The sequence below is a fragment of the Nannospalax galili genome, unplaced genomic scaffold, assembly GCF_000622305.1.
Source record: "Nannospalax galili isolate Female #2095 unplaced genomic scaffold, S.galili_v1.0 scaffold664, whole genome shotgun sequence".
Taxonomy (NCBI): Eukaryota; Metazoa; Chordata; class Mammalia; order Rodentia; family Spalacidae; genus Nannospalax; species Nannospalax galili.
In genome coordinates, this window is record NW_008354274.1 from 4,948,222 (window position 1) to 4,959,526 (window position 11,305).

Consider the following 11,305-nt stretch of genomic DNA (forward strand, 5'->3'; position numbering starts at 1 on the left):
ATACATGGAAACTTTAAGACAAGAGCTGTGGACAAATGACACTGGGGAGCTGCATTGCTGCCAAAAACCAATGGAGCCCAGTGATGCAGAGAGGACTCGGCCAGAGGAAGGGTTAAAGCCAGTGCAGGTATCTGTCAAAGCATGAGGAGGGGCAAGAGATGAGGTTCTGGGGTCAGGCTGCTGTGAAAACGGTAGTTTCTATCCTCTCCTGGCAGCCTGCTCTTGCCCCCAAGGCCCGCTTGTCAGCTCAGATGGGGACCTGCTCTCAACGATAGTGAAAGCTGCTTCAGTGCAGAACAGACCAGTGTGTCAAGATGGCACCAAGTCCTGCGGCAGCAGGTGTGCCGGGCAGTCAGAAAAGATGTGTCCTGCAGGAACCTGAGCACTTTGGTGAGGTACGAACTAGTTTGAAGACAATGAACAATGATCTTCTAGTCTGCCCCACATAGTACTCCATTGTAAAAGTGGCAGACTGAGGCTGGAGAGGTGGCTAAGGGCAAAGGCCATGAAAGTCTGATGACCTGTTCGATCCCTAGAATCCACATAAAGGTACAAGGAGAGAACTGACCCTACAAAATTGTCTTCTGACCTCCAAATGTGTCCTCCCATTATACATACAAATTAATAAAGCTAAAAAATAAAATACATATGGAGACTGAGGGTCTGCAGAAATGGCTTAATGGGTAAGAGCACTTGTTGCTCTTGCAGAGGACCTGAGTTTTGTTCCCAACATCTATGTCAGGCAGCTCATAACCTCCTGTAATGTTATGTGCTGATTTGAATGAGAATGTCTCTCATAGGCTCCAAATATTTGAACACTTGGTTCCCATTTGGTGATGCTGTTTGGGGAGGGTCATGGAACCTTTAGGAGGTGTGGCCTTGATGGAGGAACACCTCACTGGCCAGGCTTTGAGAATAGATATAGCCTTGGTTAATTTCCAGTATGTCTCTCTGCTTTCTGTGCCTGCTTGAAGATATGAGTGCTCAGCTTTCTGCCTCCCTGCTTCCCCACCTTGATGGACCCTTACCCTCTGGAACTGTAAGCCGAGCAAACCCTCCAATAAGTTGCCTTGGTCATGGTGTTTCATCATAGCAACAGAAAAACAGAAAATAAACAATACACTCCTACTCAAGGGGATTCAACACCCTCTTCTGGTCTCAGCATGCACTGCACTCACTTGCACAGATCCCCACAAAGTCACACATATACATAATTAAAAATAAAAATAAAATCTTAGGGGAGCTGCAGAGCTGGCTCAGTGGTTAAGAGCACTGACTGCTCTTGTAGAGAACCTGGGTTTGGTTCCCAGCACCCATATGGCAGCCAACAACTGTCTATAACTCCAGTTCCAGGAATCTGATGCCCTCTTCTGACCTCCATGGGCATTGTATACCCGTCATGCACTTATGTACATGCAGGCAAAGCATTCATAAATTAAAAATAATTCAAATAATAAAAATAATAAAATATAACCTTGGGCCTGGCTTATGACTCTAGGCAATTCTCCTGCCTCAGCTCTCTGAGCGCTGGGATTACAGGCATGCACTTTCATGCCAAGCTCCTGACCAAAGACTTATGTCCAAATTACAGGCTACTGTCAAAACCCCATAAGAAAAAACCCCAAAGACCCAGACAAACAATGAACTAGAATACACATGGATGAATGAGCAAGTGTGAAATATGCACTAACTAATAACAGAAAAGCTCTGACACCATTTGGCACCAGGAACTACGAGCTGTGCTGCCACCGTACACCAACTGGCAGGGCTGAAGACAAGGAGCCTGGTGGGTAGGCACATCATCATCTCAGGACTCAGGAGGTTGAGGCAAGAGGATCACTACATGTATAGTTCAGTGAGGGCTACATGACACTGCCTCAAAAGCCAAAAAGGGAAAAAAAGAAAAAAAGATGCCCTGGGCCCTGATGCCACCAGCCCTCAGTGTGGGTGGAAACACGAGCTGTTCAGACAGTTTGACAAATGGGTGCTGCCCAGCATTTACCCAAGAGGATGAAGCTCACCCACACAGAGCCCCATATGACACTGTCCACAGCTGCTTGTCCCACAAATGGAACAATAACCCTGATTCCTTTGGCTGTTAATGGGACAAGCCAGGGTCCACCTGGAGGATAGGACATTGTTCAGATGGAAAGGCACTGGATGTAGTGGACATGCCTGGCCACATAGCACATGTATCATGTCCAGTAGACATGTCTGATTATAGACAGCATGGCTTATCTGACACCTGAAAACTTATAAAGAAAAAACAAAGTGGCTACAGTCAGCAGGGTACCAGGGATGACTCAGCAACAACAGGGACTGGGCCCTTCCCAGTCTCAGATGTAGCACTTGTCAAAGCTCATGGCCCTACAGCTCCAACAGGTTTAGGGGTGTAAACTATATTACCATTGGAGGGCTTCTGCATTTCGCCCCCTGGAGGAGGACAACACAGGTCCCAGAGTGGTGGTCAGGACTGGGCCCGTGGCTGGAGGAGTGGCAGTGAAGAGAACTAGGGTGTGAGCCTGACTGGCAAACCTGATGCTCAAATGCTGCAAAACTACGAACACTTAAGTTTAAAAATCCAATCCTACACCAAAGAAAATAACTTAAGGGGGAAATGCTAAAACTCTCCTGAAACCTGGTACCACATCACTAGCCACCAAAACTCAATTCTCCATCATTCTGCACCAGTTGGAACACATACTCTGAGCACAGGCCGCTGTAATGATTCGTGATGCAAAACCAGCAAGACTTTTGTAACTACGGTCAGAAACAGCACTCGTCCCTAATCTAGATCCAAAAGGGGCAGGACCAGATGAGCTCATGTCCCTGAGGAGGAGCCAAGTCCTCCCTTGGGGACCCAAGCACAGGAGGAGGGCCAGCAGTGTGTGCACACTCACATACGTCATGTCTGTGCACATACACATCCCAAGTCCATACTTACCAGACACTGAGTATGGTATCTTCCCAAGACAGTTACTGCCTCCTAGGCCTCCCTTGCTCCTGGCAGCTTCTGTGATGATCAAGGGCAGAAACTTCCCCAAGCTACAAGGACTAGTGTCCAGTCAACACTGCTGGACTTCTTGTGGCCTGAGGGGACCCAAGAAGAACACAGCTGCTACAGACTTGGTCAAGAGGGACATACTGGCCCTCATCACCAGCTGGGACATGAGAGCAGGAGTGGTCCCCCTGCCCCCGCTCCCCCCAGCAGTGCAAAGCAGTGTAGGCAACTCCAGACAGGAAGAACAGAAGCCCTTCAGGATCCTGTTGTTGTGTCCTAGCTGAGAGGTGGAGGAGAAAGTAAATATAAACTGGGCACAGTAGTGGCACATGTCTCTGATCCCAGCGCTCAAGAGGCTGAGGCAGGAGGATCTCACAAATTCAAGGCCAGACCAGGCTATATAATGAGACCCTGCCTCAAAGAAACCAAGGGCTAAACTTTAATCCCAGCACTCTGGAGGCCGAGGCAGGTGAATCTCTGTGAGACTGAAGCCAAGCCTGATCTACATGGCAAGATCCAGGCTAGCCAGGGCTACAGGGGACCTTGCCTCAAAAACAAACAAAAAAACAAGGGAAGGGCTGGGATGTATGTCAGTGGTAGAAGACTTGGTGTAACACATATGTGGCCCTGGGTCTGAAACTGAGTCCTGAGGAACACAAACGAAAGACAGATAAACAAATACACGACTAGCCTTCATATTAGGTTCCATGTCTGGAAGACTCGACCTGACCATCGAATCGGGTAACAACTGACAGCTGATAATAGCTGACGACTAACACTTGTGCCTGTCTTAGAACTTGTGTGCTTCCTGCTTTGCCAGCTTCTCAGGGACGTGCAAAGCCACAGGAACAGGGATGCTGACTGGAGGGAGAGGCAGGGTTGGGTTCAGGCTCAATAAGGCCCTAGATTGAGGGCTAGAGAGATGGCTCAGCAGTTAAGAGCACTGGTTGCTCTTGCAAAGGACCTGGCTTCAATTCCAGCACCCACATGGTGGCTAACAACCATTCATAACTCCAGTTCCAGGGGAGCCAATGCCCTCTTCAGACTTCCACAGGAACTGTAAGACATGGGTGCACTTACACACATACAGGCAATACACATACACATAAAATTAATACTCATACACATAAAATAAAAATAAATATTTAAAAAAAAGAAGGGCCTGGATAAAGCATGCCAGCAGAACAGAATGTTGGCAGCTGCCTCGGCCTCACCACTGCAACCACAGCCCACAGCACTCCGGTGCCAGGCCAGGCAGGAGCCACCTGGGTGCCAGGTGAGTCTCCCACAGCTCACCTTTCTGCCCCTGTCAGGGTATACTGCTGCTCAATTCTGAGAGGCATACTTCCATGAGAGGAGGGTCTTCAAGCCCATGCAGCCAGGATCTGAGCTGCAGGCAGAAACACAAAGGGGCCTTCCCCATCAGCAAGCTTGCAAGCTTGCTAGACACGGGCACATGTGGCTCCAGTCAGGACTGCATGAGGATAGGGAGGCACCAAGGGAGACCCTGTGCCATGTGTGGAAAGCACATACAAAGACAGACTTCACTCTTTCCCTGAACTGCAGTCTTAGCTCATTCTTTGTTTTGATTTTTGAGGCAGGGTCTCCCTATAGGCTGGCCGGGACCTCACTATAAAGACCAGGCTGGCCTCAGGAGATCCACCTGCCTCTGCTTCTCAAGTGCCGGGATTAAAGGCATGCACCACCACGTCCAACTACTCAACTCATTCTTGGTAAGGAAGGTGCTTATCTGGTTCTAAGTGAAAGGACAAAGTACTCATTCTGCTGTTCCTAAAACTTCTAGTAGAGCCATAGAGGGGCCTGGCTCAGCTTAACATGGCCATGCACATGCCCAGAAGGGAGCCAAAGATACCTGGTGGCATACTTGGATGTTTCTTTAAAATGAAGCTGGCCCAGATGTGGGAAAAAGGAGTTCCTGTGAGACATAGGGCAGAGGCCAGCCACCTGCCCAGGACACAGAGTGACAACAGCATGGGCTGCCTTGCCATCCAGGGGAGGAGGTGCCTCTCTCTGTGATCAAACAGGGAATGAGCAACACTCAGGCCCAACCCAACAGAGCATCTGAGGTCAGAGCCTTCCTCGGGACTCTGAATAGAGGCCCTTGTGGCCTTTCCCTCTGCCATGTCTCTCAGCAGCCACACTCACCTTGCACAGGGTAGTGGGGAGGGGGTGGTGAGGCAAAGTCTAGCTTGTCCTTCAGATCTGCCTCATTCTCCTCCTGCCACTGTAGCCCAATTTTCTCCCAGAGGCTGGTGGCTGTCTGCCTGCAGCACAGCAAGAGAAGAGCCATAGTGAGGCCCAGGCAGTGGGGGACCCCTCATGGAAGGCCCCGATCAAAGAGGCCTCAGGGCAGAAGTTGCTGGGCCTGGGCACAGGGGGACCCCTCCCAGAAGGCCTTGACCAGAGGCCTCAGAATAGAACCTGCTGGGCCTAGAAGCAGGATTAGGCTACAGGTACAAGTGGACAGCTGTAGCATTCTACCTGGCTCTGACCACACATTGACAGTACCAGAAGGAGCCTGATGTCCGCCTGTGAGCCAAACTTTAATACTGAAAGATTGGTCTCTGGTCGCTTAAAGACCAGAGACAGTCTGTATGGCTCAGAACCCCATGGCACACAGAATGAGGGGACAAGGCAGTTTCTCTGGGAAATTCTGAAGCAGAGGTACATGCCAACTGTGGAGAAGTACTGGTTCTGGACCAACCAGACTGTAGAGGGGACTATGGGAGGACAATCCGCCCATGGATGCCCACCTCTGCCTTGGGTACCTACCGGACCTCAGGCATGCTGTCACTGAAGCTACTGAGCAGCAGTGGGGTGAGCTTGTGGAAGAAGGAGTAGCGGTCTCGCAAACTCAGCAGCCAGCCCCCGACCACTGAGGTTACTGCTTGCCGGACCTGCCAGAAGAGAATAAAGGAGCTTCACTGAGAGTCACCTAGAAGGGTGATTCGAAGTCCCACTGTGGGGACGTCAGTCCTGAAACAGGAGCAGAATCTGAGGCCCAGGGCTGGACACCGAGCCCACTCTGGGTTTAGGCTCTACCCTTCTAGCAACCCTGAGGACCACCACTGATCAAGAGCCATGTGAGCATCTTCCGGCTCTGTCCTGGTCCTCTGTTACCCCAGCAATGCACCATGTCTGCGTCTGTGTCACTGCTCCATCTGGATGTTTCATGGGATGAAGTGTCCAGGGTCCCCAGGTGGCAGCCGGCCATCTGAAGAAGGTGCACACAGAGCTTCTGGGTCTGACCTCTTACAAAGGGAAGAAGCCAGTCTCGAGTCCCTAGTGCCAGGCAGGAAAGGAAGAAAGAAAGAAAAACAAAGAAAACAGAGCAGTAGTGGGAATCAGTCTAGGTAGATTAAAAAACAAAAACCAAAACAAAAACAATTTATGGGGCTGAGAGATGGCTCAGCGGTTAGGAGTACAGACTGCTCTTGCAGAGGACCTGGGTTCGATTCCTAGTACCCACGCGGCGGCTACAAACCGTCCTTAACTCCAGTTCCAGGGGAATCCGAAGCCCTCTTCTGACCTCCGTGGCATTGGACGACACGGGTACACTTACATGCACACAGGCAATACACTCATACACATGAAATAAAAATAAATTAAATATTAAAAAAAAGATTTATTATTTATTTGTGTGTAGGTGTGTGTGCAGGTGCGTGAGTGCGTGTTATGTGTGTATACACATGCATGTGAGTACAAGTCCCCAAGGAGGCCAGAAGAGGGTGTCAGATTCTCTGGGGCTGGAATTACAGGAGGCAGGCTGTGAACCACATGACATGGGTGCTAGGAACTGAACTCTGGTCCTCTGCAAGAACAGCAAGTACTTTTAACTACTGAGCCATTTCTGCATCTCTGGGAGATTAAACAGAAAGAATCATGGGGCTGGAGAGATGGCTCATTGGTTAAAAGCACTGGCTGCTCTTATAGAGGACCTGGGTTCGGTTCCCAGCACCTACATGGTGGCTAAAAACTGTCTATAACTCCAGTTCCAGGGGATCTGACTCCCTCTTCTGACCTCCACAGACGTTGCATGACGTGGGTGCACCTACAAACATGCAGGCAATATACTCATACACATAAAATAAAAATAATAAATAAAAATGTAAAAACCCATGAAAAATCATGAAGTTTCAGAAAAGTCCACCACCAAAGAAAGCAGAGACAGCATTCCTGAAGGCACCATTAAAGGCACTAGAAGGCAGCAGAGGGCCGGGGACATGGATCATGGGCAAATTCCTTGTTGGCAAGCACAAGGACCTGAGTTCAGATCCCTACAACCTATGGAAAGCCTGGTGTGGTAGGGTCCGGGATCCCAGCACTCCTATGATTAGATGGGAATAGAGACAGGAGAATCAGCCAGAAGCTCACAGGCTACCTGGCCTGATCTATGCAGAAGATTCCCTAGCTTAAGATGGAAAGCTGGGACCCAACGCCCTGGGCTATCCTCTAACCACCATATGCGCACTGTGGCATGTGTAGTACCTGCAGTCACACACACGAATGCACACATGCTGTACATACACAAAGAAAGCACCCCACAACTGATTTCCTGGCCTTTCTGTGGGAAATGAAGACTCTTCAGGGTACAGCCAGATGAAGCGTCTATGGAAGGTTTGGGTGACCTCATGACAACAGCCTCTTCACAGTAGGCTACTGAGACCAAGTACCACGCATGAGTCATGGATTAAATATGAAACACCTCCCAGAGCCAAGTGTTCACTTGGTCCTCAGCTAGTAGCACCAGTATGGGAGGTTATGACAATTTTGGGAAACCAGGCCTGGCTGGAGGAAGTAGGTGCCCCCGGGCCCTTCTCTGCTTCCTGTCTGTCAGGAGCCTAGAACCTTCTCCAGCACTCTGTCTTCACACAATGATGTTCCGTGAAAGCAAGAGGCCAGATGAGCAGGAATTAAACCCTCTGAACCCATGAGCTAAAACAATTCTTTTTTCCTTTAAACTGCTCTCTTAGATATTTTGATCACAGCTACTCAAAAGACAAACACAGCAGGCACTGTCATCCGTACATAGCTATAAAATTAATAGACGTCTGTCAATACACCCTCTTTACAGACTAGCTATGGATAGAGTTCCTCTATTGTGTATGGACAACTCTCAATGGCTATTTATTGACAGACAGCTATCCACATGTGGCTACACTGTTTACTGACCATCCTGCACTCTGGTATAGTCACTCTTCCAGAAATAGTTTGGCTACTACACAGAAACTTTCCCTTCCATATGGCTGAGCTCCACCTCAGGCCTGGGGAGGTGAGTACCCCACCTCGTCATGCTCCATACCAACCGTATCTCCCCACAATGCTGCTGCTTGTCACTGGGCTAGACCCTGTGGGTGCACGTGCACACATGCAATTTCATATGTGTGTGGATGCACATGAGGCCAGAGGGTGATGTCAGGTGTTTCCCTGAATTGCTCTCCACTCCATTTATTGAGGCAGGGTCTCTCACTGAACAATATGGTCAGTTGACTTAGCCAGCTTGTGTAGGGGAGCCTGACTCTACTTTTAAAGTGCTGGGATTCCAGGTGGGTGGCCATGACCATCTACCTGGCCTTTATGTGGGTGCTGGGGATTGAACTCTGGTAGTTTTGCTTACACAGTAAGTGGGTTGTCCACTGAGCCATCTTCCCAGTCCCTGGGAAGATTGTTGACCTCATTTTGGTTAGCCTAAGTGTTACTGATGGACCCCACTTGCCTCATTCCATGCTGCCCACTGAAGACCCTACTCCAGCAGGTCAGGCTCAGCCTTCGTCATCAGTTTGACACAAATGATCCTGGGGGGTGGAGGTTCCCCATCTCTGCACATGGCCTCCAGTGGCCATAGTGCTGCCTCTGGAGGGAGACTCTGTGGTGAGATCAGCAGAGAGGCAGAGGTAGCCTGGACAGGTGCTGCTGCTCCTGGGCCCGCCCTACATTACAGACCACACTGAGCTGGGGCAGGCACCAAGTGGCAGCTCTCCACACTCTCCCTCCAGCAAACCTACCACCTGCCGAGGCTCCCCAAGTTCCCTGCTTTCCTTGGGACACAAGCATGAGGGAGATGGTGCCCTCCTATCCTCAGTCTACCCTTAGGATTTTTCTAGAAAGGCTCTGAGCCCTTTCTGTCTTGTGTACATGTCAACATAGTAAAAACTGCACAGCAAGTCAGGCAGGGAGCATAACGTACAGGTCCATTACTACCAAGATTAAGGCAAAGGGCGAGAAATCACATTACCTGAGGGACATCATCGAAGAGTCGCTGAGCAAAGTGGGAAAGGACATCATCCACAGAATTCCCGTTGCCAAATTGGATCACAGTACCCGTGGCTTCAATGACGGCCACCCGGACCTTCCAGTGCTGGTGGGAAATGGTCTGCATCAGAGGGCCAATCAGGGACTCCGACTGCATGTGGAAGTGCTCTGCAGGACAGAGGCTGCTGGTTATCAGAGCAAGGGTCATCTGGCTAAGCTCTGTGGCCACCATGACACCTGCCACCTTCCTCTGGCCTCTCACCACACACCAGCTGGGGCTGACCCCAGCCCTCACTTATTCCCTTCCGTGGCCCTGGCGGCTGCCCCTGCTGCTTGCATCTATCTATACACTTATTCCTCAAGGTTGGTTCCTGCTGGTCGGCAGACCATCAGCCAGCACTAGGCAGCTTTCCTGGGAGGAAAAAAGGAAATGGCCTGGTCAGGCAGAGCTGTTGAGAATAAACTCAGAGAGAAGCGGACTCCTTCCATCGGAGATGTCAGTGATCCAATCCAGAGCTTCAGGGACACTGGAGCAGGGAAACAAAAGTGCTCAAACTTGAGTGGTCCTTCTCCAAGAGCGTCCCTTTGCCATAGAAAGACCATGGTGATGCCAGCCCGAGCTAAAAGTGAGTTGGAGGCTAGCATGTGGTACATGGTGAGCTCCTAGTTCATTCCTGACAACCCTGAAATCATCATGAGAAGGAACCACCCCACACCAGCCCACTTTAGAAAGCTTCCGGGAATCTGGGCACACAGTGCAGGTGGAGCGGTCGGGGAGGGGCCCCGGGCTCACCTGGCGTGGCACGTGCCAGGGCAGCCGCACACTCGCAGCTCTCGCGGCGCACCGCGGCGAAGGGGTCCAGCAGCGCGCTCCGCAGGGCACGCACCGCGTCGTCCAGGTGTGGCGCGACCTCGACGCCGCCCAAGTCCATGGCCAGGCGGAGCAGCTGCACCAAAGCCAGGCGCAGCTCCTCGCAGGGTTCCGGCAGCGGCCGCGAGGGGTCGGGCCGGGCCAGGCGAGCGGCGAGCGCCGGCAGCAGGCGCGGTAGGACGTCACGGGGCCGCGGGGCGTGGCGCAGACCCAAGCCCAACAGACGAGCGGCCAGCGTGCGGCAGCCCTCGGCCGGGTCGGTCAGGAGACGCAGGAGGCGCGGCAGCAGCAGGCGGGCCCAGGGGCCCTGGAAGGCGGCGGGATCGGCGCCGGGCTCCACCGCCTCCTCCAACGCGCGCTCCAACGCTTCCAGCGCGCGCCGCCGCCCCTGCTTACTCTCGGCTTCCAGCCCTGGCAACAGCCGGCTCAATGTGCGGCTCAGCTCCGCTGCCTCGGCCGTCTCCGAGGGGCCCGCGACCACCTGCACCTCCGCCGGCGCCGCCATCTTGCGCGCGTTGGCGGTCACTAAGGGAACCCGCACCCGTACGACGGCAGCGGCGCGCTTTACGGCAGGACTTCCGGCTGGTGCGGCTTGCTCTGCGGCTCGCGGCAGTACCCGAGCCTGGTGGGAAGCGTGCGAGGGGAGGGACAAGGAGCAAGAGGAGGGCGGGGCCAGGGATAGTGGGAGGGGCTAGAGCTTAGGGGACGGAGTAAGGGGTGTGGCAATAGGTGAGGCGATGAAGAGGAGGAGTAATAGGTGGGGCGCCGGCCTTGGGGGCGGGGCAGGGGGCGGAGCCCTCGGGAAGGGGCGAAGGAGTCTGGGGAAAGGGATAATGGGAGGGGCAAGAGAGTGGTAGGCAGGATGCAGGCCTCTGAGGGAGGGGTGAGGGGTGAGGAGTAGGGCCTATGGGGCAGTGGGAGGGGTAAGGAGGTGGGTGGGTCTTGGACTTGGGGGCGTGACAGGGGGGCGGTAGGCGGGGGGCATAGGCTTCTGGGGAAGGGCAGTGGGCGAGGGGCCGCGGACCAGGGTTACTAGGTGGGGCGTAGGTATGGGGGAAAGGGACATAAGTCTCGAGGGCGGGGCAGGGGCGGTGGGCAGGGTGTGGGTCAGGGTAGAGGATTGGGTGATGAATGAGGGGCCTGAGACAAAAGCTGATCGG

General features: G+C 52.5%; 1 protein-coding gene across 2 annotated transcripts in view; it reads right to left on the minus strand.

Moving 5' to 3' along the window:
- The window catches only part of Dnaaf5 (dynein axonemal assembly factor 5), a 47,763-nt gene extending 37,075 nt beyond the window's left edge, over nt 1-10,688 (minus strand). Inside the window, exons 1-4 of one of the 2 annotated variants that reach the window (XM_008851447.3) lie at nt 10,068-10,688; nt 9,258-9,442; nt 5,795-5,919; nt 5,168-5,286 (exon numbers count right to left, since the gene is read on the minus strand). In XM_008851447.3, the coding sequence (XP_008849669.1) occupies nt 5,168-5,286; nt 5,795-5,919; nt 9,258-9,442; nt 10,068-10,650 (1,012 nt within the window). In that variant the 5' untranslated portion in view covers nt 10,651-10,688. The remainder of the gene's footprint in view (nt 1-5,167; nt 5,287-5,794; nt 5,920-9,257; nt 9,443-10,067) is intronic. The other variant, XM_008851446.3, reaches the window with a different exon arrangement.
- Nucleotides 10,689-11,305: the final 617 nt, after the last annotated feature.